General features: G+C 40.3%; 2 protein-coding genes across 7 annotated transcripts in view; both read right to left on the bottom strand.

The window, feature by feature from the left end:
* The window catches only part of LOC146645308 (rap1 GTPase-activating protein 1-like), a 56,540-nt gene extending 44,184 nt beyond the window's left edge, over positions 1–12,356 (bottom strand). For 3 of the 6 annotated variants that reach the window (XM_085392865.1, XM_085392869.1, XM_085392866.1), the window contains exon 1: positions 974–1,112. In XM_085392865.1, the coding sequence (XP_085248991.1) occupies positions 974–1,017 (44 nt within the window). In that variant the 5' untranslated portion in view covers positions 1,018–1,112. Of the gene's footprint in view, positions 1–973; positions 1,113–12,219 lie in introns of those variants that run through there. The other 3 variants (XM_085392867.1, XM_085392876.1, XM_085392882.1) reach the window with 2 other exon arrangements.
* A 1,889-nt stretch (positions 12,357–14,245) lies between these two features.
* On the bottom strand, positions 14,246–23,763 carry nt5dc2 (5'-nucleotidase domain containing 2). Its single transcript, XM_085393887.1, has 14 exons — positions 23,292–23,763; positions 21,194–21,378; positions 21,026–21,100; positions 20,867–20,922; positions 20,690–20,783; positions 18,037–18,165; positions 17,556–17,616; positions 17,360–17,462; positions 17,147–17,248; positions 16,945–17,026; positions 16,711–16,797; positions 15,641–15,781; positions 15,198–15,262; positions 14,246–14,847 (listed from the first exon to the last, which is right to left on the bottom strand). Exons 1-14 carry the CDS (start codon positions 23,665–23,667, stop codon positions 14,586–14,588), a joined length of 1,818 nt encoding a protein of 605 aa, XP_085250013.1. The 5' UTR covers positions 23,668–23,763; the 3' UTR covers positions 14,246–14,585.
* Positions 23,764–26,295: the final 2,532 nt, after the last annotated feature.

Below are 26,295 nucleotides of genomic sequence, written 5' to 3'. Positions count from 1 at the left end.
TCACAGCTTGCAACTCACTGAACATTCAAATTCAGCAAAAAGCAGTGCTAAGCTACAAAGTATAGGACACCTGGAGACTGCAGTCCTTGGGGCTCCTGGAGGCCGAGATAAGGCCCTGAAAACATACCTCCTCTGAATGGCCAACAGCCAAACATGCTGATGTTGTCATTGCAGCCACTCGCTAAAATTGATACATTGCTCAGCCTAGCAGCAACTGTCCCAGCTAGTTTTCTACTTTCTTGAAGATACTCAAAACACACACAAAAAACACACATGCACACACACACAACGCTTTCACTGTCAGGCATCCAGTTGCACTGGGGCACCTGCTCTTTGACCATTAAAAACATTCTTGGCTGACTCTAATGCCCAGTGTCCTGTAAAAGCTCAAGTGGGCCAAATAAATACACTGCGGACATAAGTGCCCAGTGACAAACACTCAAGTGTACTGCACATATTTCTTTCCTCATAGACAAACAATAAAATATCACATCAAAGGCGAACATGACAATAAATCAGTCTCATACAGAAAAAAACATAGTGCACAATTACAACAGCATGGATTCACAGGAATAGATAGAATTAGTAACTTGAATCTTAACATATTGATTTTGTCACCTTATAGCTTTTGTCACCTGATTTTACCTCGCCATTACTGTGAACAGTTACCCTAATACCTTAACAAATGACCACGAAACAACAACAGCATTAGTATCGGATGGAATAGAAAGATATCAAACTAATAAGCAGGACATTTATGACAAAAGCTGTTTTTTGTTTGCTTTTTTTAAATGACATGATTCCAGAGCACCAGCAGCACAGACGTGCAAGCACCAATACAGACACAGAATGTGCAGAGTCATCAAAGCAGGTGCTAGAAACAGACACACAAGCACACATACATTCACACTTGATATCCATCTCTGTGAAGATGAATGAGTGATCTAGGAATCAATAGGATTTTCATTCTTACCCCCCATAGGCTCCAAAAGTGAAACTCCTCTTTCTATGCGGCATGCTGGCTAATGGATAGCTGTGAGTCAGTCTACTCAGTGCTGAATGGAGCCAGCACTTGTGTCACTTACGCTGACTGAGCATATGTGTGCGTGTGCATGTCAATGTGTGTGTTTGTATTCTTTGCCTGCCGTCTGAGTTCCACTCCCACAGCTGATGTGCCCTGCCTCTTCCTTGCTCACTCGCACTCCTCCTTCGCAAGCAGGGTAGAAACGGCAAGAGGATGCGGGAGGACGAGTGGGAGGGGGCTAGAGGGAGGGCTGCTGACCATGCCAGTCACCTCTGGGAACCAGGGGAAGAGACGCAGTTTTGCTGACTTACTGTCTGTATCTGTATTCCTTCTCTTTAGCATCAAGAACATAGACAAGACACTTCATGTCTATTTTTACTTAAAATTTGTGTAGTTATAAGCACACAGCTCTGACAGCAGTGAGTCCACACGTAAACCTGGGAATAATACTGTATATGATGTCAGCAAGGCAGAGGTGCTCTTGGCATTGTGAAACAAGTCAAGCAACAGTTGTTCTCCCACCTCTTATGTCACTGGAAAAAGAGCTGGTCAAGCAAGTACATCGAAAGATAATTCATCATTTTTCACAGATGTCCTATTCTAAGAGTCTTGTCACACCTGCGTGAAAACTCTAAACAGGTTTCTTATCTGTTACTTCATCTCATCTCTTGCACACCCATCACCTGCGGTATGCACGCAAAATGAGGGTTAATGAAACACACAGTTCTCCTGCTTTACTATTAAGTGAGTCAATCAAATGACGTGAAAGGCTGGACACAAAAGGAGACTGTCTGTAGACTCTCCTTTGGCAGGCTGCTGCATCTGATAAACTGGCAGGAGTGACAACAATGCTGTCATGGATTACTGAATAAAGAAGGATTGCAGTCACAAGAGTCACCCAGCTATCTGACATAGATTCACTTCCAAAGCATTTGTATTATGCCTGATGAGCACAACAGATGTTTTCATGATTTCTGTTAGGCGGGACATATGTAGCTGTGTTTATGGGAAAAGCAGTGTTTTTAGCTGGCAACAGCTGATTTGAAATGAAACGGTGTAAAATGGAAACTAAGTCAAATCTACCAAACCAGACTTTAATCTCCCAAAGGACCAATGATGTCTTCATTACATTAACTGCAATGCACTCCCAGTAACTGACCAGAGAAGCACGTAATGAATCAACGGGTGCACTAAACAAGCGCAATGAAGCTGTTAGACAATTGCATCATCTCTCCAAAATTACATCACCACTTTCCTCTGCAACAGCAATCACCTAAAAAACAATGTACCGCAGTCCTTGGCTGACTTTGTTGGTAGTAGGCTTCACCTTGTCTCTTGGCCATGTGCGAGACAATCTAACTTTATCTTACTGAATAGATCTTTGGCTGATAAAGACTTGATTGAATAATATTGATTGTTGCTGTAATTGATTTTTTTGACAGTCAGACACAGAGTCTCACTCACGGTAAACCCTCTGGGTCTCTAAGGTGGTTGGTCTCTGAAAAATCTCCAAAACAGCTGGACGGCAGTTGGCACAATTAAGGCTACTTAAACCTGGTTGATCCCGACACTTCATCTCTAGTGCCACCTTGAGGCTGATATTAATTGTTTTGTGTGGCTACAATCATGCCAGGGTTTCCTCCAGAAAACCAGAAAACCATAACACCAACAATTTATCGTTGCGCTGATTTGCTCTAGTGATATCAACTATAGCTAACTGTGAAGTGCAGACAAAACATCAAAGCTCTGTTGGTGTAGGTGCATCTCTGGACACTGAGTGGGTGACCAGAGAGCAAAAAGCTGCTTATTAACACATTTTGAGTGCTTTCCAATAGCCCCACACAACAAGGTATTCAGCTTCAGAGTGGCACTATGACTGATACGTAATCTTGCTTATCTTAAAGTGAAGTGATATGCATTTCTTTTCTCTCTCTTTTTTTAACTGTATTTATCAGGAAATGAAACTCTGAAAATGAATGATATCGTTTTTTGTGGCTCTTGGCTCAAAATAAGGCACGATTAACCTTGTTAACCTCATATTATTGTAGAGTGTTTACCTTACAGGCAACTGTTGTTATGATTTGATTCTGTGTAAGTAAAACTGAATTGAATTGAATAATATGTTTTTCAAAGACATGGGATAACACAGAGCGATAGACAACCTTCCGCACTGACATTCACACCTATGGGCTATTTAGAATCACCAGTTAACCTAATCCCACTAACTGCATCTCTTTGGACCACAGGGGGAAGAGAGGGAAACCATAGAGAACCCTCGCAGACACCGGCGAAGATGCGAACTCCACCCGTAAGAAGTGGTTTGGAAAAAGTTCCACAGTAAGGTCCTCTGAGTGAGCCCACAGTGTTAACCACCAAGACACTGTGTGGCCATTCTTCAGCTGTTACCTACAGAAGGGAGCGTTTTTGCTCCTAATGTGTTGGAATCTTATTTAACGTGGCTGAAATAAGTGCATGGCTATCAGATAAGCAGGTAAAAAAAAATTTTAAGCTTAACTTATGCTTCTTTATATGTTTTTATATATTATTTTGTTTCATGGCAACATTAGGCCAACAACAGAAACACTGCTGCCTTTAACCAGCCCAGTGACACACACTCACATATACACACCCACCTCAGCTTTTGTCAGGTTAAAACTTGTGTTTTGTGTAATGCTCACCCAAAGGATAATATGACATTACCTGCCAAACAGCAAAGTCTTGGAACATCATTGATCACAGAACAAGGAAACTGCTCTGTGATCAATTAACAGATCATGGACAGATGTTAAAAAGGCAAATCTGTTACAGTAGCTGATAAAACAATAAAGCCCATTTTAAAATGTAATAAAGTAAAACAAACCCAAACAAAAATAAGAAAAATACAGTAAAAATCTGCAAATACAGAACATGAGAGCAGCACAATATTGCATCAATGAGTAGTGAGCTAAAGGACTGATGAATGTGTTTTACATCCTGAAAATCTTTATATCACGTGAAACATAAACATCTACAATCAAATCATTAGTTCAATTACAAACAAACATCTTTATAATAGTACCGCCACAGCCCAAGTCTATTTAAGTACCACTCTATTGATTTAGCCTGTCAGTCTTGTTGCTACCTTCAGTCTCCTGCCCTGACAATTCAATTAAGTACAGCAGCTGTGGTGTGTGTGATGCATTTGAATGAATGCAGCCCAGACAGAAGCCTTTAATCACATCACCTCAGGAACAAGGCCCAGAGCTCTGAGAAGCACTGGCTCCTCTTTTGTCTTAAAGGAAGTGGAGGGGCAGGAAGACAGGCAGGAAAACTCTTGGGAGAACAGAAAAAAAACAAGGAGATCCTTTCCCGATAGCTTTGTCGTCGCACTTAGAGAAACTACAGACACAGCACCGTCAGCAAAAACAGCTTGCAAAGGACCCTTGGTGTCCCAAAGGTGTAGATTTTCTCATTTAGGGCTGAAAAATCTAAATATCCATTATTACCTTGTTCAAATCAGAGTCCTTGTTATTTTAATAAATGACAATGATGAATGTTACTAGTACTGCAGGTGAAAATGTAGGTTGCATGCTCCCTCTTGCAGTCATTCAGCCCCATAATCTCAATAATTTATTTTCAGTCTGGGCGGTTGAAAGGGTTGCAGCAGTAGGGCAGATGTTGATGTCAAGTTGGTGTGTGGTATAAGAGGGGGTGAGGAGTGGACAGAACAGAGGTAAAGATCGCTCATTCATTTTTATGTGTTTTATGTGTCAGGAAATTTGCTCCCGAATAAATGCTGAGCCCGTCTGAAGAGAAGCAGATGCTGATTAAACAAGCAACACATGCAAAGGCTTTGGTTCAGTGGGTCATCATTTTTTATTTGATTTCCTTTAATGTATGGGTTTGTTTAAAGCCGAATAAACATTACTAATCTAATCTATTACATACTAGCATGTGGTTTAAGGCGAAGCATATCACTGCTGGCTCAACAAAAATTTTGTTCAAATAAAAAACAAGAAAGCAAACTGTTTATTCGAATGACCTTTTATGGAATTGAAATGTCTCACAATCTACAAGGCATACTTACTTTTAAATTATCTTTTTTTTAATTGATTCAAGGTTGATAAAATTATTAATGTTTTGGGTGAGAAGGACTAACCAGTAGATGCTAAAGAGCAAACAGCCCCTGAAAGAACGAGGTTAATCATTCCACAATATTTATACTTCACTGGGATGAACAAACTGCCTATGGCGGCTGTATACATTGTAAATATTTTTCCGTTACTTGGCTTTACAAAGAGCACACATATACGTGGATCTCTGGAGAGGGTGAGTTTGAGGAGGAAATGGGGTACCATACAAATATTTGAAGGAAGTGAATATTTAAAGGGCAGCTTTTGCGCCTTGAGGCGACTTTTGTTGTGATTTGGCGCTATATAAATAAAATTGAATTGAATTGAAATTTCTTTGAAGAATAAGAGGTGCTTTATATCTGAGTGTTTCATTTTTACTACAGTTTATTTGCTTCACTTAATGAGTCTAAGAGTGCACGGCTCTCAAGTCGCACTGGCCAGAAGACAGAAGAAGGTTTATGACTCCAATTCACTTTGTCATAATTTCAAGAAACTTTAAGTAGTGTTTAATATTATGTTTCACTTTTAATTCAGCTCTCCATCTCACTTCTTCTTCACTTTCTAAAGATCAGTTTCACATCCTGTGTTCAATATCTGGACATACTTGGCCTCCTCTAGCACGCATTCAAAAATAACAAGAAGTTACAGTAATGATTGCAGACCGTCTGACTGGAAGGAATAGAGCGAGCCCACTGACCCATCCTCCTCCCACTGAGGTCACGTGCCCCTCGGGCCTCTGGGAGCGGCTGCAAACAGCCTCACGCGCACACTGTGGCCTTTCATAGCCTTGCTGTTTGGGGGCCAGGATATTATGGTGGAAGGGGCTAAAGAAAAGAGGTGCTGTTGTAGTGTGCTTAAAGTGAATGGGCCCCATATGTTCCACCCTTTATGTGCAGCTCTTTGGTCTGGTTCCACTTCTATTAATTTCATTAGCAGGAGACTGACCATTATCTTTGGTAACAGGAGTCATTATGCGACTTTATCCCACGAAATGGTATTATCTCAAATTTTAAAAGGGATTACCAATAGCTAATATCATGAGATCAATAAATCATGGCAATGTGTCTTCTTTAGACAATTATAATCTTATAGAGGAAGAGCACAACAGCCCCAGGGACATGTTGCTCATTGATCTTTTTTTTTATTATTATTTTTGCCGAGAAAGATTTATTTCACTTAAATTGGTACATATTCAGGGCCGTGCTATCTCTCCACTGTGTCTGCGGCAGCTCTGTGATGGATGGTTCCTTGCGACTGAGAAGGACTTTGCCTTCATGCCAGGTGATCAATACATGACTCGCCACAGCAGAGATAGACTCGGCCCAGCTCCAGTCGGCTTTAAATCCCACAGTCGGTAGATAAATGTCAAAAAGCTAAAGGGTAAATTTTAATCCTGTTTCTCTCACGCTGGGAGTAAATTTGATGCCTCACATTTCCACCGGAAACTATTGCGAAATTGACCAGTGTAATATTAGCTGTTTGTATTCAGATAAGGTGGCAATGAAAGGCTCAATAAAAAAGTTGGATAAGACACAGAGTACCTCTACACTGGGGTGACTTCAAGTGTCTACATGAGCATATATTCATTTCTAAGTGGTGCTTAAGAGAAAGCAAAGTCACAGTGCCCTCTGCTGGAAACCGGAAAGGTTCACATTAATATGAGATATGCCGCACAATAAATCAAGTATTTATTGGAATACATATTCAAATCAAAATTTTTCATCCAAAAAGACAAATTTGAATTTATTTTAACAGAAAATGTCTGATTTTAATCAGTTATTACTAAGTAATTTTCTCATAAAACATTTTTGATAAATGGAAGTTTTATTCATAAACTTTTCTATGAAAAAAAGCAAAATAAAGGGTTTGATGCCACCATTTGGCTGCAGCCTTTCTGTGTGGAGGATGCATGTTCTCCTTTGGTCTGCATGGGTTAAAATTCTGTCACAGACTTTAAGCTGTTGTGATAGCTGGCACGTAGCGTGCATTAATGTCATCAAACCTACCTATTTTAATCATTGAACCTTTCTCCTTCTCTGCATGATTTTGTTGCAATTTTTAGGTCAAACAAATTTGAGGCATTCTTAGCGATAAGGGGAAGACTGCAAAATCGTGTGCAATCTGTAAAAAAGACACTTCAAGTAACTGCACTAATGGGTCTTGAGAGAAATTTCCCTGATTAAGGACTTGCATACAAAGATCCATCAGAGTTTTTTGGGTTAAATGTGAATAAAGACATCTTAATTGTTATTTAAAAAGAGATTGCCTTGGAGATTTTTTTAAAATAATAATTATTTTTAAGTCTATTTAAGGCCCTTCCAAAGAATACTTCAAATAATTTGAATCTAGGTAGTTGACCCACTTGAAAATTTTCATCTGTTCTCTAATACACCAGATAGTCAAAATCAAACCAAATCAGATCCTCGGGTTTAGCGTCTATTTTTGTTAAGAGCTCAATAAAAGCCTAAAGGAACTGGGTGGAGGGTCAGAGCTTCTGCAGTGAAACAGCAGGTGTCTCCAAAAATAGAGGTGAACTTCTGCATGTGTCACCTAGAAAACCTTACACTGTGGTGTCACAGAGGGCAGATGTGTTGATGAGTCAGGAAATGTGCTCCCCAGATACAATCTGGTGTGTGGAGTCTTCATAGCAGCTCGCTGGTGCAGAAACAATATTACACGATCAAAGCGAGGAACAGTACATACTATTCATTATTTATGCTGGCTTCATGCTTCAGTGAGAATTACCGTTTCATGCAGACATATCAACATTCATAATTTCTAAAGAAGGATACCAGTTTGTTACAGATAATGAGTGAGATACAGAATAAATTATAGAATTGAATGCCTTAACTTATAATATCGAAGCCCTTGTGATGGTAGAGTTGTTAGCATTTAACTGTTTTGTACCCGATAAAAGACTTACTGTTAGTCGCACATGTTAAATTCCAGCACAAAGATAATCGGGTTACACAGTTTCATCATCCACAGTAAATGCAGTTACATTATTTACTGAAGCTAATCAGAGCTAGCAGGATGAATCAATAGATATCATATGTACCCTGCACTGCAGCAATACTGGAATACAGTGTGCCTGCTTTTTACTGCATTCTGCACCATTTAAAATGCATCAATTCTATAAAATTCTGCAGTAATTCATTTTATCTCAATGACTTTACAGATGACATATGGCACATGATTAAAGACCTTTATTTAAAGGTTTAGCTTCTTGTTGTTGGACTGGATCTGTGCAGTAGCGAGGTTAGGCACTTTGAAAATAACCTGTCAGAACTCGTTCTTTACAAGATTACTATTTCTCTAGTCACCTCCATCACGCAGGGGAAGGACAATAAGGATTTTCCCAAAAGACTTTAAAAAGAAAAGAAGGCCTAAGCCACTGAGCCACAGACTCAAAGTGATGACGGACGCTCCTCTGAATGTTAATGAGGCTGACTTCAAAGAGTGTGACTGTTCAGAACAGCACAGAGTAAACTAATTCAAGTAAAACTCTGTGATTATGGCCATGCACTTTGGCAGGTAATGAAAATGCTGAATTAGAAACAGTGCAAAGGCAACTTGTGATGAATAAATATAGATGCAGGGCAACAGTGACTCATTTAAATCCCTTCAAAGAGAGACTATACTTTCAGTCTAATAAGCTGTTTGCACTGGTCCAACTGACATCTTCCTCTGAGTGGAGAATGCACATAAATACAGTCTGCAGATGAATAATTCAGCAGGCAGGGAAATTATCCATCCAGCCTCTTTAAAAAAAGAAAGGCTTTTATGCATCAGCATGAAGATTTAAATATTCTTTGGTTGTGGTTGCAACAGCACTAGGACAGGTTTATAATTAGGATATCTGATTTCAAAGCACAACACAGTGACTTTTAATGAAGAAAGGTGGAAAATCTATGAAAAAAAAAACCCCGAACATTCAGAATGCCTTTTCTGCTTTTTCATCACATTAACTATCCCTCCCCCATGTTCTCAGAATGAAACAGCACGCCCTCTAATGCATCTTCTCATCCCCTCAGAAATGTTAACGACAAAAGGCTTGTATTTCATACATCACGGGCGGGGCTGTGATTTACAAAAGGGTTCGATAATATACTGGACATCAAACATTAAAAGGGCAAGAGCACAGGAGAGAGAAAAAATGTGCTGTCACAGAGAGCAACTTCACAGAGCTGCATGTGTATATGTCTGACACGGTGCCAACGGGGCTTCTTACATGTATGATGAAAGAATGTCTCAGGAGCAGCCAGTGGCCTCACATGAACCAGCATATAAATAATACACATATAATCTAGCAAAACCTGTGTGGAAACTGACTGAAGGAACAATAAAGAAGAAAAAAGCCAATGACTTTAAGTTTATAAGGTTACTATGAGTCAGACATTTAGCAAGTCTGAATATAGGGACAGATAAAAAGAGCTCTGTTGACACAGTAATGGATCAGACAGATAATTATAGACCGACAAGTACAGTTTCAATTAAACTTTCAAAACAGTCACTTACAAAACAGATACGTAATAAAGAGGCATAAAAAGAGACGCGTTCTCATGCTTTACAGCCTCGCTGTAGCCTTTTATGATCAGTAAAGCTGAGATAACGCTTTACAAAACACAGCAGTCAAGGTGAGAATAGATAAGCATGAATATAATCTGTTTTATGTCACTGAAATGGAAGTTGTTTTTATTTTTGGCAATGTTCCATAGATGGAGAAAGCGTAAGTGATGTCCCTTCATTTTCACTAAAATGAAATAAAATGTACACTTTGTCAAAAACATTTTTTGCAATAGTGACACAAGAAGAGACCCAGAATGACTTGTGTCCCCCCAATTTCTTTGATTATAACTAAAGATGTCACAGTGGTACATGCAGTTATTAAAAAATGCATTATCAGTGATAAGAAAATGGGGGGGAAAAGATATTAATTAAATGTTCCACTTAAGACAAAATAGCTACAAAACAATTTGTTCCAACTGTGATTTAACCTCACAGACTCTCTGCTTGCAATGCAAGATTTGATTAAAGATTACACAACAGTGATTTCAAACTTCCCCACCCCGGGACGCTGCCAGGCCCAATTAGGTTGTTACCTTGAGGTCTCCTCCCTTTGCTCATCATCCCATTTTCTTTTTTTTCTTTTTCTTTTGAAAGAGAAACCAGTAAATCTAAATGTAGTTCCATTCTTTTATATCGTGCAGACCTCGTGAATTAACAAATATATTGCGGTTTTATTATGCATGTGCTGAATGAGAATGAAAATACAGGAAAGCAAGTAAGTCTGTTTTCTCTGTGGGGCTTCAGGGTTTCTTTTTCTGTTGATTTACTTGCTGGAACATCATCTGTTGATTTACTTGCTGGGAAATCTTTCTACAGTGAGATCTTAAGCTGTGAAAGTAAAGGTCCTGTTACATTTAATAATAGAAAAGGCTGCTGCACGGTGGGACTGGCTGCCAGAGCACACTACTTGAGTGCACAGCTTCCCATGGCCACTGTAGTGACAGACAGAGAGGCACTCAGCTGAGAGCAAAGAAAAAGATTCAATGCAAGGTAGGTGTGAACATGGAAGTGAATGGAAAGAGTTGCAGGTGAGAAGATGTTGCATAGAAAGATAAAAGAAAAAAGGATGAAAAGATGGTGCTGCAAATGGAATGACTGGTGTAGCTAGAAAAATGCGTGATGGAGGCACTGAAGGATGAAGGGATGCAAGGACAGAGCAGGTGAAGCTGATCTGATCTGAAATCTGTGCACCCATTTAATTTTAAATATTGTTATACAGAGGCTTTTCTACCTGTTAAACCACATCTATTTATTAGCATGCGATAATTCTCCAAAATGGATTACTCCCATTGAAACTATATTGCATCACTCCAAACACATCCCAAGTAGAAGAGGTGAGCGCCAACAAAAATACAGAGAAAATTCCTCTGCTCAGATGCAGAATTATTCACTGAAGGCACAGAGCCATGAAATAGACTAAAACACCAGTCAGCCCCGCAGAAACACAGATCACATGAGGTATTCAGTGCAATGCAGCATTTATAGCTGCAGCATGTCACTTGTCTTTATGATGTATTTATGTGTTTCTGTCAGTAAACCAGGTGGTTCCAGTCTTTACTGGTCTTCCATGCAGTCCACAAAGTTTAGAGATCAAAGCCATTATCAATCCATCCCTTAAAGCTATGAATTGTCACTTATTCTTAGTTTAATTTTACACACTCTAAAGTAGGTCACATGCGGTGCTTCGTGAAGCGAAAGTGACACTATTGCAGTCTTCCAAAAAGGGTACACAAAGGAGTAAACCATCATGCCTTGTAGTCTAGCACTCACGATTCACAAATATGCCAAGCGCCAACACACACAGCAAAAAGTGTGTTCAATCCACACACACAAAACACCCAAAGAGACTGAACACTGAATTTAATATGCAGCCTCCAACAAGCAGTCAGCCAAATGAGGTGGTGATGTGCAAGAAGATGTAGTCCATTACTCATGCTGGAGGGTCAGACAACACACACTCAGGACTTCTCCGACAGGAAAAAAGAAGTTAAATGGATCAAGAGAAAATGTCATTTTCCATCAAATGCCTCAAAGATCTATAAACAGAAAAGAACAGAAAAGGTGCTTAAAAATGCATCGTAACTGAAGATACAGCAGCAACAACCCAGAAGAAAGTGATAATAACACATAAAATTCTCTCATACTAACAAAATCAAAGCCTGACTCCTGCTAGGACGGATGATCACATAAACGCTGAACCCCTGCTTGTGTATTCCACATTTTGTTATTACAATTTTACATTTTACTTATTCGTGTTGCACACAGTGTTTTGAGTCTCTTAAAATTAGTTTTATGCTGTAAATACAGAACATGTATTACTCACACAAACGTACAATGCAGATCCACGCTAAGTGTCGGCAGTTACACAGCTGATTCCAGGACGGGACAGCGTGACAAAACTTGAACAAGGACCGCTATACTAGCCCGGCTGTTTGATATCGGCTATAAGTGTCCTGCACCTCGGCCACACGCTAACGACAGAAACGTGGGGAGTAGTATATCAGAGCACAGTACCTTTGCTGTTGTCTTCTGGCAGACGGCTGGAAGTGAATGAATGTGTGATGCGGACTACACTGAAGATGAATGGATGGTGCGCTGCCTAGCAACCAAACGACCAATGGGCTATTTGGTGCAAGAAAATTTGTAGGAGAAAATACACTCACGGCACACTTTACCTACAAGTACACCTTGTAGGTACTGCCTTAATTCACTCCTCAGAGATTTTGGTGCACACTGAATCTCTTCCAGAGTTTCACCACATGCCAAGTGTCCTTTGTTGGATTGAGATCCGGTCATTTGAGCACATCGAACAACTTAACCCGATTTTAGTTGATTGAGTTTTGTGGCATAGTGTGTTTGTCCTGCTGGAAACAGCCATCAAAGAATGGGTACACTTTGTCATCGTTAAAATCACATCTAAACCCTTTCCACCTTCATGACACCAGCATACAGCATGTATCCTGCTCCTTGTCGGTCTGTAGGACACACCCCGAAGTCTATATAACTCCACCTCTTTCGCCTGGTAGACCTCTTACCTCGTTACCACAAGGCTGAGAAGAAAGAGCCTGTAAGTTAAGGAGACTGCTGAACCTTTTAAGTGATTACCGTGCAATGTAAAGAGATAGTTTCTCACTTGAATGCATGGTTGTGTTACACTGGATCACCGTACTGTTAATTAAAAAAAAACTGAATGCATTTGTGGCATAAATGTTCCTCATTTACTGAATCACTTCAGTAGCAGTGATAGCACTTCTTAGTTGTCATTTTCTGTTTCATTCTTGTTTGAATCAATAGAAAGAATCCATCTATTTGTTAAATCTACCAAATTATAATCTTTGGAACTGCCTTCTGTGTTTAAATGGGCACACTACATTGAATGTTTTCCGTGCCAGCACAACCAACTTCAATGTTTTTTCATTCATAAAGGGGTGGACATGCTCAGCAGCTGCACTCAGGTAGGCTGTGTAATTCAAATGACACTCAGGGCCCAAAAAATGTGCAAAAAAATAAAAATAATAATCCCCCACACCACTAGCACCAGCTTGAACTTTTACAAGGGAGGATTGAGCCAAGTTTCATGTTTGTGTTTTTTTTTATACCAAATTCTGATCCTAGCATCTAAATATTCTATTTCTTCTATTGTCCAATTTTGGTGAGCAGCTATAGCCTATTTTCTTCAAGGCTGGATACTTTAAGTGTTCAGAAATGCTTCTCTGTATACTTTGAGTGGAGTAAGTTGTTATCTGAGTTACTGTTACCTTTCGTTCGACGCAGTTTAGGATTTCTTCTCTGACGTCTGACATCAAAAAGCCTTCCTCTGTCAGAGACCTGCCGCTCACTGGATATTTTCCTCTATCGTTCTCTGCAAACCCTGGACATGGTTGTGTGGGAAATTCCTAGTAACAGTTTCTAAAATAATCAAACTTTTCTTTTCTGGCACCAACAATCATTCAACAGTCACTTAAATCGTTTTTCTTCCTTCTTCTGATGCTTGGTTTGAACTTCAGCGAGTCATCTCTTTTTAATAGCTATGCATTATTATTACAATATACAAATTGCACAAAAAGTTCAAAATCAGTAGTTCATTTTCCATGTCTACCTATTAAAAAAAGTAAATTCATGCAGTTGCAATAGAGTGGAATTTATGCGAGCATGATACATCAAAGGCGCAATGACGAGCTTAATAGAGAAAGAACTGTTACTTTCATATAGAGCCAACCACCACCGGGCAACCCAACCTTAATAAAACAGTAAAGAGTGCTGAACCTGCATCGGACACAGCAGGAGCATTTGTTGGATTATAGGAAAGTATCTGACAAAGTGAATGCAACAAGGAGCTTTTAAGTCCACACATGGTAAATGTGCTGTCAAAAGTGTTTTGTATGACAAAAGAGTGAAGAACAAGTCACATGACAGAGTGCTTTGTGTAGAGATAAATACAGGAGTGCTTTGAACTTCTGATTTGCCCCTTTGTGTCCGAAACAAAGCTCGAAACCCACTGGCAGAGAATACAAAGAGCTTAATAAAATAACACCATCAATAAAACTTGTAGTTCTTTATTTGTTTAAATTGTGCGGCGTAGCATTGTATTGAAAGACTTCCACAGTTAGCTACAGGAAGAAACCACAGTGTCTGTTGATCTTTTAACGCAAGGTATTTAAATGCTCTCTGGACATGAGCTACATACATGGCACCCTCCAGGGGATTTATGGGGAAAGTGCTCACTATTTTGAACAAAAGAACTGTGCCCTTCGGAGTGAGCTGTGCAGCCTCTCCTTAGATTAAAAGGAAACCCTGCTAGGTAAGACATCCTCAGGCTAAGTGTTTGCCAGGCTTTAAAAAACATAAAATCTTATCAGTCACTTATGAGATTCTGGCTCTCATCGGATGTGAGACATCTCCTCTAGGAAAGGGGTTTTCATGCAGCCTGTGCACAGCTGGTCCATCCACAGAGGAGCTTCATGCTGCAGAGGGGTGCGGCGGGGGTAGAAAGTGTACGAGAGGTCATAATTCAAAAGACAGCTCAGTGACGTCATGTAGAGGTCTGAGAAGCGACACAGGCGTCTGGAGAAGTAGGTGGGGTTGTGACACGTTCTGAAGATGCTGCCAAACTGAGGGTTGAACAGGTTCTTCGTCATCACCCTAGCATGTAAAAAAAAGTGTGATAAAAGTTATGACATTGTACATGTATGAATATGTCAAAGTTGTGAAATAACAAGAAGTGGTAGAAGCAAGGAGAAGTGAAAACTCCTCAAAAAAGTAACTCTAGCTCAAGCGCTGTCATATCAAATGTTATTATCATATCTGTTCACATTTAAGGTAGGTAGAACTAATATACTTGGATGCGTTAACTGAGATATATAGTACAGCAAAAACTGAAATTTTCCATTTGAGCCAGTGTTTGTACTGTGCAGACTTGTTAAACAACATCACTGGGAACACTGGGAGGTGCTTTTAAAGATTAAGACCGTGATTAAGATGATAAGACTCACCTGAGTTCCTCTCTTTCCTTCTGCCATTCCAGAAAAACTTGTTTAGACACGGGATCTCTGTGTGTCTAGGACATTAAAGAACAATATGAATAAATTTAGCTCTTCAAAAACATAAATATGGAGAAGAAACAATAAATTTTGTCCCTTAGATAAGTTGAGTCTGAGTTCAACAGTAGGGACAAACAACAACTAAAGTTCAAAAGTTGTCTTAACTGCAGTTTTTTTGTCTCGTTTAAGCTCATACAAAGAATCCAATAACACGTTAACAGGATTGTAAGCACGTGGACTCTCACGCTGGAATCTGAACAGTTTGGTTTTTTTTCTTTTAACATTGTGTTCTGTCAACATGTTATCATGTGTTATCATTTCAGGTATGTGAGTGTTTGCCATGCGTGAGTGCAAGCAGAATATAATGTCCCAACAGCTCAAGGATTAACTCTCACCTGCAGGAGCTCCATCAAGCCAGTTAAAGCCTGCATCCAGGTGAGGTTCATTCCATACCGGTCTGTGCTCACCACTTTGGTTTCCTGCTCCAGTTCAGGTACGATGGCTGCTGTGCGCCAGCCATGTCTCAACATGAGGTCCTGCAACAAAAGACAAAAGCGTATTGAGAAAATATGCAGCAATTTATTCTTTTTTTTTCTTCCCCTTAGAAAAACATTTGATATTTAGCGGGATGCTCAACAACTGTGAGCCAACACCAACATAATTAAAGGACTTTATAACTGAAACAACAACAGCGTTTTAAAGTGCCCTGAGCATGGCAGCGCCACCCACCCACTGGTAAAACCTGCTGTTTGTGAGAGGCTGCCTATCAAAAAGACAACTGGCCAAAAGAAAGAAGCTAAAATTGCTCATTTTAAATGGAAAAGGGAACAAGAGCCCCAGATATTATAAATATTATAAATATTATAAATAAGCATTGTTGTAAACTATGAACAGGCAGAATAAATGTGTGGAGCTGGAAATGAGCACAATAACTCTCTTTTAATCACTTTGACTGTCTTCTGTTTGGAAGATCCAACAAATGTTGCCATGTTTTACTCTCTTATTTATTAGATACATGATTACAGACATATTCGCTGTTAATATGTTTATACAGTGTGCCTTTACTTTGCACAGTAACACAAAACAGTCCTCAATTTCTGACGAAAAATTGTGGCGCTCATACTGCCATCTAGTGTTTCAGATTTTCACTCCACAGTCTGCTCTGACCCCACCCAAATGCTCTCAGGACTTTCAGAGTCGTGCAATACGTGGAGACAGATGGCATCTGGCACCGTGCGCATCTCTGCACATACTCTGTACTTGTGTATCTTTCAAATGATGTGAACCATCAAAGCTAAAAAAAATAAATAAAAAAATCTCACTTTGCTAAATCGCACACCAAGGACGTCAAATGAAGCCACACAGGAAAATTCCTGCTGATCCCTATACCACAAAAGGTTAGTCACCATGCAGAACACTGACTCGGCAATTCATCATGATGAGATCACCGTGCTCGGATACTCACAGCCAAGTCGCTATAAAGATGATCTCCAAAGTACAGAACTTTTGATCCTCGCCACCCTGTCAGTCTGAGGAAGTCAAATAGGTTTCCCTGAAACAATAAAATCAACCACATACACTCATTAGACACTCAGAACACAACAAGTAAAAACATGCAGACTTTTCAATGTGTAAAAACCACAGCAGTTAAATAAATCAAATGCCACAAAGGCCAATGAACATTTTTTTCATTACAGACCTGTTTGTAAATCTGTCCTTTGTCCAAACTCTTGATTTTTTCCCACCGAAGGTCACCGTTACCATCCAAGCGCCTGAAAGGTCTGTAAGAGCAACAGTTTTGGAGATTGTTAAACAGGAGCACTGAAATGACTGCGCCTCATCTCATGAGAAGGATGCCGGCGCACATTCGCCACACTGAAAGACTACAAGGAGTTACTCACTTGATACAGTCGGTGAAGAAGTGAGGTTTGTCTGCCTGCACGATGACCACATCAAAAAAGTCTCTCCAGTTTTTCCCCACCATGTGCGTCATTCCTCTATCGCTGCACACAGACAAGAAGCATAAATGTAACAGAGCTCCGAGGTGTTTATCTTTGCATTAGGACAGAGTGCACTACTGCAGACGTGGACTCCATCAAGTCGCTCACACTTACACAAAGCTGAAGGGACTGTTGGTTATGAGGAAAAGTTTCTTTCCGTTGCTGGCCAATCGATGCAAAACAGCATCCGTCTCGTCCCCTCTGAGAATGAATTTATCTGTAAAGCGAAGAAAAACAAAAATTAATTGAACTGCTGGTGTTTTTGTAGCAGGGCGCAGACAAAACCGAAAGACGTGAAAGGAAGTCTTACCGAGATCTTCCATAATCCATTTGTACATGTATCCTTTGAGGTGAACCATGCCGACTGCTTCCTGTGGATTAAACGCCAATGAATGTTTTTCACAATATGTTCAGAACATTTCTTTGATCCCTACTATGAGATAAGTTTGAATTACAGTCACTTGGGAAGAAAGACCCCAATTATTTGGAAATGATTAATGACCTGTCAGTTTGCTTATTTTCAGAGGAGAAATTATGATGAAGTAGTGGGCGTGCTGTATAATTGAAAACCTTCCACCCCAGAACCAAGAGGAAAAGCTGTTATTGTTCTTCGCTCTACCAGAGAGAGTCCATTGCAAACGTTTCCGGAGCTCAGCAAATTCCTGAGCGTGCAGCCGATGAAGCACGCAACACAGATATAGTCAAAAATCCAATCTCCCTATGCTCCCTTGGTATGAGCTACAGAGTGAGGCCAGACTTTGAAACGGACATTAAAACATATCATAACTCACAGAGACGTCTTTGAAGAGGTGAACGGGATCATACTCGATGTCGTTTGTGATGAAGAAGTCATTTGCTACAGCCAAGAGAGTCATCTCAGGAATGGAGAAGATATCCATGAACTGCTTCACCTTTGGTCCCTGTGGGGGGGGGGGGGGGGGGGGGGGGAATGCAAGTTAATGTTTGATTCTCACAAGATGACATTTTAACTTTATTTTGTTTAAAACAAAGCTAACAAACATTTCATGTGCCTTTTACTGTGTTTTGAACAACTTAAAAACTAAATTAAGAGCAGTTTTCAATACGAGCACTACCCAATGATGCTAAATTTATCGTCCTGTGTTTGTGTCCATTTGCGCAAGAGTTTGGCAATGCAGCAGAGTCACACAGCTAGCAGCAAGAAACCCACCAGCAATGACAATGCAGAGAGAATACTGATTGTTGAGAGGCTGGCTTACACAGGAAAGGGAAGAACAGCAGAGTCTCTCAAAAAGAGGAAGACACACACACAAAAAAAAAGTATGCATAAGAAGAACACAATGTCTGTACAGGACAATTTGCACTGTTTAATGCTCTGTTTCACTTCATTGCAGAGTTCTTCCTCATTATGACGTCTGTCCTAAGCTATTGTACGATTAACATAACAAATGAGTACAGCCCATGTTACTGGTTGTCCCACATTTTTGACACTGTCCCTAAGCGACAAACATCTACTCATTTCAGTCAATCTATAAATCTCATAAACGCACATTTCATTCACAGGAGAACGCAGAAAACATAGCCAAAAATTGCCATTAAAAGAAAGCAAAAGATTTAGTTCATTTTGAATTTGATGACACCAAACGTCTCAAAAATGTCAAGACAGGGCTGTGTTTACTTCTGCGTAACATCTGGGAACTGACAAGACCAGTTGCTGGATTTTTGCTGTTTCATTCTTGTCTGATATAGATATAAATATAAATATCTGATATAAAGTCCTGGGTCTGTGGTGTTTTATTTTTCTTATGATGGTAAGTCAAATGTTTTCAGATGGTAAAAAGTCTGGACTGCAGGTAGGCCAGTTCAGCTCCCAGAGTCTTCTACTACAAAGCCATGCTGGTAAATTGATGCAGTATACATCTTGCTGAATAATGCAAGAATTCAAAATTTTGATTCATCTGACCCCAGAACAGTTTGGCCCGGAAAGGACAGCAATGATTCTGGATCATGTTCACATATGGCTTCTTTTCTTTGCATGACAAAGCTTTAACCTGCATTTGTGGATGGTACAGTGAACTTTGTTAACCGACAATGATTTCTGGAAGTGTTCACGAGTCCATGCACTGATTTCCAATTGTAGAATCATGCCTGTTTTTAATGCAGTGCCGCCTGAGGCTGAACATCATGGGCATCCAATATTGATTTTTAGCCTCGTCCCTCATGCACAAAGACGTATCCATATTCTTTGAATCTTTGGTTGTCATGCACTGTAGATGAAATTGTTACCGACCTGTTGAAAGTTAACCTAATTAACTGCAAAACACTCCTCTAGCTGTTCCTCCTCTAGTTTTTCAGCTTTTTGAGATGTGGTGCTGCTATTAAATTCAAAAGGAGACAATTTTTATTTCTTAAAATGGTACATTTTATCAGTTTAAACACTGGATATCATTCTATATTGAAACAAATATGGGTTTAAAAGTCCTGTGTAGGACCAACTAACTTAGTAACAAGCTGGTACCTTAAGAGAGTCCAGCTGCACCAAATGAGATTAGAGACCTACTTTGGACAGGATTGTTACAGATGGAAAGAGGCACCGTTCCTGCTGCAGGAGACCACTTAAAAGGTTCAATCGGGCGAAAATGATTCGAGTCTGATTCAAAACATTCAGAGCCCAAATTGCTCCTAATGGGCAAACATGTCAGTTTAAAGCTTGGTGACTCCCAGACCCAGCAGAGCTTTCTAATTTCCCTGCCTTAACGAGTACAGAACTAAAAAAACAAAACAAAGTGCAGACACAGAGTTCTCATAATCAGCTCTTTTGGGACTGGAACATTGCCTTCCAACCGATTCATGACAACAAAGGAAGAAATGAGATTACAAAATTCACCATTTGGTTCTTATGTAATGCTAAAGCCGTACAAAACCCCAACATTTGGTAAATCTGTGTACAGCAACAGATTAAATCCCAAATTCCTTGTTTGAGGAGGTCCAAATAAAACTGTAATATTTTGCTGATCCGGCAGTACTTAGGCTTTCACGTCTGTGCCGAAACAAACCCATGTTCCACAGAGAGTAAATGTACAAAAACAAATCTGGAGGCAAAGTGCAAGAACTGTGGTAAATGTAAAACAGTTCTCCACTAAACTCTGATTTAAAGTTATTGGACTACTGAACTAATGTGATTAATAGGGAGTGTCTAGTTGGAGTGTTTTAACTTTAAAATCAATATATCTTCCTTAATCTCCTGAAACCCAAGCTGTTGTTTTGAGTGCTTTTTAAATTCTCCTAGCTATTTCGGATTAGTTTGACATGATAAGGATCAAAAATAAGCATCAACTTTGAACAGAAAGTCACCAAAAAAAAAAAAAAAAAACATGTCCTGATTTGGCTTCATTTTACATTTTTTTAGGTTTCTTCTGCAAATTAAAATTAAAAAAAAAAAAAAGAAGAAGAAGAAATTTTTACCTTTCCATAGAAGCCACTGTCCTGCTGCAGGGGGACATGATAGGTCCCACCAAAGAGCTGAAGGACCTCCTCATCTGGCACTGGGCTCAGACCCCTGGGAACATCAAACACAAATGAATGTACTGGGGTCTAATAACACTATCCCGCAATTCACTTAAACCATCTTTCATTTCTTACCGGTACACTGTCCCCGGCTCAATGTAATGGAAGGCGTCTATCTTCATTAAAAGACCCTACAGAGGAGCAAAAATAACTGAGTTTCACTTCATGAGCTGCACAGAGAAAATGCACAATTGTGCTCCTGCAATGGTTAAAGTGTAGTTTAAAAGATTTTACCTTCTGGATGTCATAGTGAAGGCCCCGAACAGCAAAGTTAGAAAGGTAGTCGTACTTGCGAATGCCCTCGGGGTACTGTCAAACAGGACAACCAGCAGGTTAAATAAGCCTGTGTTTAAAAATCAGTTTCAAAGCAAACACGTTTGACACAACTGATGCAAAGCACACCTTGAAGTGTTCAATTAGGAATTCTCTGGCTTTGTTGTAGATCATTGCGTTGAGCGCATTGGAATACTGCGCCAGAGTGTAGTCATAATCGAAGCCAAAAATGTCCACTTCAGCCAAGTCGACCTCGTTGTTCGCGTAAATGGTGGAGGAGTTGAGGAGGTTGCACGCACCCGGCGGGATCAGGTCTGGTGCAGGAAAGACAAACGGGGAAAGACTCATTTAAATTTGAGAATCACAGATCAAATTAACCAAACAACAATGAATAAGCAAGATTTAAGAGCGCGATATGACGGCTCATTACAGCTGACTCATGTTTTAATTTAAAGGGAATGTGTAAACGACCCTTTCTGTAATGAAACTTGATGATTGTGCGCTTCTGCAGAGGAGAAAGAAGTAACTGCTGTTTTCGGTCCAGTTTAGCTGGCAAGCTCACGAGGTTGTGCAACGTGCATTTCTAAGACTAGCCCTTTACTTGACTGAGCTCAGGCCGTCCCAAAAGCACATTTTGTACAATTATACCTTCTGCCAACTTAACCTGGAAAACATAACGGGCAGCACAGCATTCACTGCGCCTTTGAAAATATTCCCATATTATCTGCACACTATCTCGAGTACGGTCACACAGCTAACACATGCGCACAGATTAAACACACAGTTTACATTTTGTTGCAGAGACGGACTCCAGCGCTGGCTGCAGCAGGAGCACAGGACTGAGTCACACATGACCTAAAAGTGGGGCATGGCCCCTCTGTAGTGACAGAGTTCAATGAGGGCTGCTGCTGGGAGCAGACAAAATACCTTTCTTTCTATGCCGAGTCACATTTCAAAAGACTGCATCTGACAAATTGCATTTCCAATTGAGAATGCGTGACCAGCTTTAATTAAAACCCACCATGTGGAGAACAAAAAATGTGGTTTAAACAGAGTATGTTAGAAAAAACTTATATATACACACACATGTATATAAAAAGGCTCCTGGTCTTAAACACTTTTGAGTGTTTTCATTTTACACTACTTCATGTTTCTACTCCAGAACACTTCAGAGGGAGATGCTGTGTTTTGTTATTACACTACAATTATTTGGCAGCTATACTTACTTTGTAAATCAAGATAACATTTGCAGTTAAATCGTGACGCATATTTATAGAATAAACACTCGAGAAATATAGAAAAGTACTTTAAATAAACCAAACTGTGCCCACACGCAGCATTACATTGCTGTTTACATCGCTATAACAAGGCTGCATAAGAGTTCCTTTACTTTTAATACTTTATTTTGCTCATGTACTCTCCCTTCAAATGCACAGCTTCCAGGTTTGCTGCAGACTGACAGTTATTCTGATTATTATTATTATGTTCTGCACATGCAAAGCAGGGCTGGCCCACGTGAACTAAATAAACAAAAACCAAAAAGCAATAATATGGAGCTAACGTGCATGTCAGTGCATTTGATAACATCACAACAACTTGTACCGACCCTAAATCCCCAAGTTCGTTTTCTCTGTTTCTTTCTTTTTTTTCCATAAAGTATTTTTCCATGCCTCATTTGCAGGGACCTGTTTAAACGCCCACTTGTGCCTCCTGCATGCCAAAACCGCTAATATAAATAGGACATAGATCATTTACAGAATGCATCCGATGACATACAATCAAGCTAAGAATTGTGGTTAACCGGCCCTAACCCTAAATAATGGTGAGTGCACATTTGGCTGGATAGCGGGATGCTTAGCGCAAACACATGTTTCAGAAGGACACACAAACGCACAGTGTACGTGCAGCGTTCACCAACAGCCGCTTGAGTTGTTTTCAAGAACAAATCTTGCCAAACAGAGGAACTGACGCGTGAGCACAAATGCATCTTAAACAGGTTGCTGTGCAAAACTTTCTCCTGCATGCGTGTTACACATGGCATTAATGTGCCATCTGTGGCTAAATTGGAAAGAGGATGAACGAAATCCCTAAAAGAACAAAATGTCTTCGGCGTCAACAGAGAACCATAGCGGCTGCCACGGTGACGTGCGGGATAACCGCGATATGGGGGGCCCAAGTTAGGACAAATAAAAGGAGGGGTGGTGGGCTGGGGGGGCCCTCTGCTTACCGTGAACCAGCCGTTTCATGTCATTGTAGCGAGTCCACAGGTACGAGATCTGATCCATTGGAGCTGCGGTGGACGTGAAAGAGCGTCTCCTCACACCACAGACACCAGGAGCACCCAGCGGCTCCTTGGCTCGCTTCTTGTCCCCAGCCGTGCATCTGTGAAGTGGATCGCTGGGTGACGGAGCGTTGCCAGTTGGTCTGTCCGAATCTGAGCCGCAACTTTCCTCTTTTGTCCCGTCGCGGCCCTGCTTTTTTCCTCCAGAGATCCTGCATGTGGTACAAAGTCTGTTCACTCTGGGGGATCTGGCCAGAGGAGGGGTCTTGTTTCCTCTTGCCCATAATGTACGTGTTAATGTGCCCACTGTTTTAAAAGACATTTTTACGACGCGTTATAATTACCATTCCTAAAAACCTCTGCCAGCTTGCCACTGGAAGCTGAAGCTAGCAAACAGATAAACATATACCCTCGTTTTCACTGTGGCCACGCCCCGGGGCGAGAGGCCCTCCATTTAAAGGGGAGGTACTCCGATTCCTGCAGCCAATCAGAAGCGCGGAACTCTCTGTATCTGTGATCAAATTCACATGAGAAAACATGTCGTCAGCGTGACTTATGTGTGTTTTCTTTAAGTTGCAGTCACATCTTGTTCTTTCGTTTGTGCTTTGCATATATGAGGTAAATGGGTGTTCTGCCACATCCGCCCTGAGAGCTGGGTATTGTTTTTGGACAGTGTGCATTTTAAACTAAACGAGGTTTTGTTGTCTTGGCGGAAATTTTTACAAAAAAACAACTAAGTAAAAACCCTGCAGGACAACGTTTTTCCGCACAAGCGTGCAGCTCTATGAGTATTTGGTGTATTTTAGTTTCGTGGTGTGCGGGGATATGCGTCAATTGCATGTGCAAATGCCTCATTTATGCTCTTCGAGGGAAGAAAATGTGAGAAACTTTAGTAAAACAAACACAAAAAAATTGCAATACATAGTGTTGGATAAATGCGGCATTTATATGTTTTCTTGAAGTTTCCCCCGGACAGTCAACTGCAAAAACAAAATGCATATTTGATTTTTAAAATGCAAACTTTCTCTTCAAAACCAGAGCATTATAACTAATTTTTTCCAAAGTCTTACATTTTAAAGAAACTTGCAACTGAAGCAATAGGATAAACATGGATACATGTGAATATTTCCTTCTGTTCTGTTCTAGAGTTCACAGAGACTTTTAGTGGAGCACAAAAAAGGAAAAAAAAAAAGAGGGGGAGGCCCCTCTTGTGCTTGGACTATGATGAGTCACTCTTGGACAAGTATACAGAGGCCTGCTGTAGCTTCTGTAAAGAGTGCTGTAGACCAAAAGGCACAAACGTGAGTTAAACAGTGATGCAGAGCTGATGCAGATGGTTCAGAGCTAAGCCGGAAAAGAAAAAAGAAAAAAGGTTGGTGAGGAGCCTTAAGGAAAATTACAGGTTTAGCGAGATAGCGAGAGAGGTTTAGTGAATGTAGATGACAGCTTCTGTCATCAACTTCAAACATAAAGACCTCAAGTACACTGACAACTTGCCAAATGACCTTAATGTGTTCTGTTATTAGTTTGAAAAACCAAAAAGGCAGTCTTGGCACCACCCTCTGTGACACCCACCATTCTCTCAAGCCCGGCTGCCGTTAATCTGCGCAACTCAGAGGCCCTTCCTCCCCTATCACAATAAAGACTTTCTTCATTCTTATGAGTGACAAGAGCCAGTTCAAAAGGTTAGAACCCCTGTAAATACCATAAAGAGACAAGCAGTCTCTGCCTCCAGCTTATGTTGACCTGAACACTACGGTGTAGAGTCATGTGCAATACCTCACCAGCGCAAGGCCTCTACTATCAACCCCAATCCCCAAAAAACAAAGATCACAAGACTACACCCTGACATCTGGATCAGGGTGTAACTGGAGACCTGCATATCCTTGGCTGTGTTGAGAAGGTGATAGGCTGCAATCTGCCACCGCTGCTTGACCTGTGAGCGCCCAGGACCCCGAGGCAAACAGGAAGGATTGCTGTTTTCCACTCCCACCTTAACATACACTTTCTAAAGACTTCTGCATTCCATCCAGATAAAAACGGCACACTGTTCACACATAAGCTGATTTACTGTGCTCATTACTTTTTACTTTAATGCAAAATGGTAACTGAACACCACAAAAACCAGAACGCAACCCAAAAAACAGTTCATGTGTAGTTTAAAGACACTGTTGTTCCAAAACCAGAGGAATTTCAAAAAAGGGCCACAAAAATGAAGAGAAGCAAAAGCCATTTTGACAACAAGAGAAATCTTGGGAAGCACTTGGATTAAGCAAGTGCAGAAAGTGACAGGATTAAATTTGCGTTCTCTCATTCCTCTATTACATAACCTCTGTGTGTGAGCTTAAGTACTGACATCCTGGACCCTGTTTATCATTTAATCTCTATATTTATTTGTCTTATTTCTCTCTCAGAACACATGCGCTGCCTGCTTTCCTGTATAGATTTTCTATATAAACAGCCTCTTTATTTGTCCTAACTTCTCACACAGAGTTCTGGAAACTTGTTCTGTGGGTGGGCCTTGAATACACACTCCAGCTGAAAATACTGGAAAGTCTGCTGCCAAATATGCATCTCCATCCTTGAGGAAATCATCTGTAAGAGATTAGGAAACTTAATTGTCTGTTGTTTCTAATTAGTTCTGATGAGTTCTAGATTTAAATCTGACTTACGTAACTACAGGACTACAGGTTATTCGAGTCCAAGATACATATAGTTAACTAAAACTAACTTGAGGAGAAGAAACAACATTGTATACTTACAAAACTAATCAAAATATAATGGAAGCATAAATGGAAAATGTGTTTAGGTTTTGTCTTTTTCAGTTTGGTCAAATTTGTCAATATGACAAATATATTTGTGCTGTAATTTCTCTTCAGAACCTCTTAAATCTTACCCTATATATTATGATCCCCCCCCACACTTACTTATCTACTTTACAGTCTAAGGG

Source organism: Rhamphochromis longiceps, linkage group LG20 (assembly GCF_057381845.1).
Source record: "Rhamphochromis longiceps isolate RC_006_pf linkage group LG20, R_longiceps_female_GT1.1, whole genome shotgun sequence".
Taxonomy (NCBI): domain Eukaryota; kingdom Metazoa; phylum Chordata; class Actinopteri; order Cichliformes; family Cichlidae; genus Rhamphochromis; species Rhamphochromis longiceps.
This window is presented reverse-complemented; position numbering and strand designations above follow the sequence as displayed.

Bases quoted from the DNA above. Each gene is read 5' to 3' on its own strand.
- nt5dc2 (XM_085393887.1), bottom strand. From the start codon at position 23,667: ATGTCTTTTAAAACAGTGGGCACATTAACACGTACATTATGGGCAAGA. The intron at 17,027-17,146 runs GTGAGTAACTCC...TTGCTCTTACAG, and splicing joins TTCTTCACCGACTGTATCAA to ACCTTTCAGGCGCTTGGATG. The intron at 16,798-16,944 runs GTCTGTAATGAA...TTATTGTTTCAG, and splicing joins AAGGACAGATTTACAAACAG to GGAAACCTATTTGACTTCCT.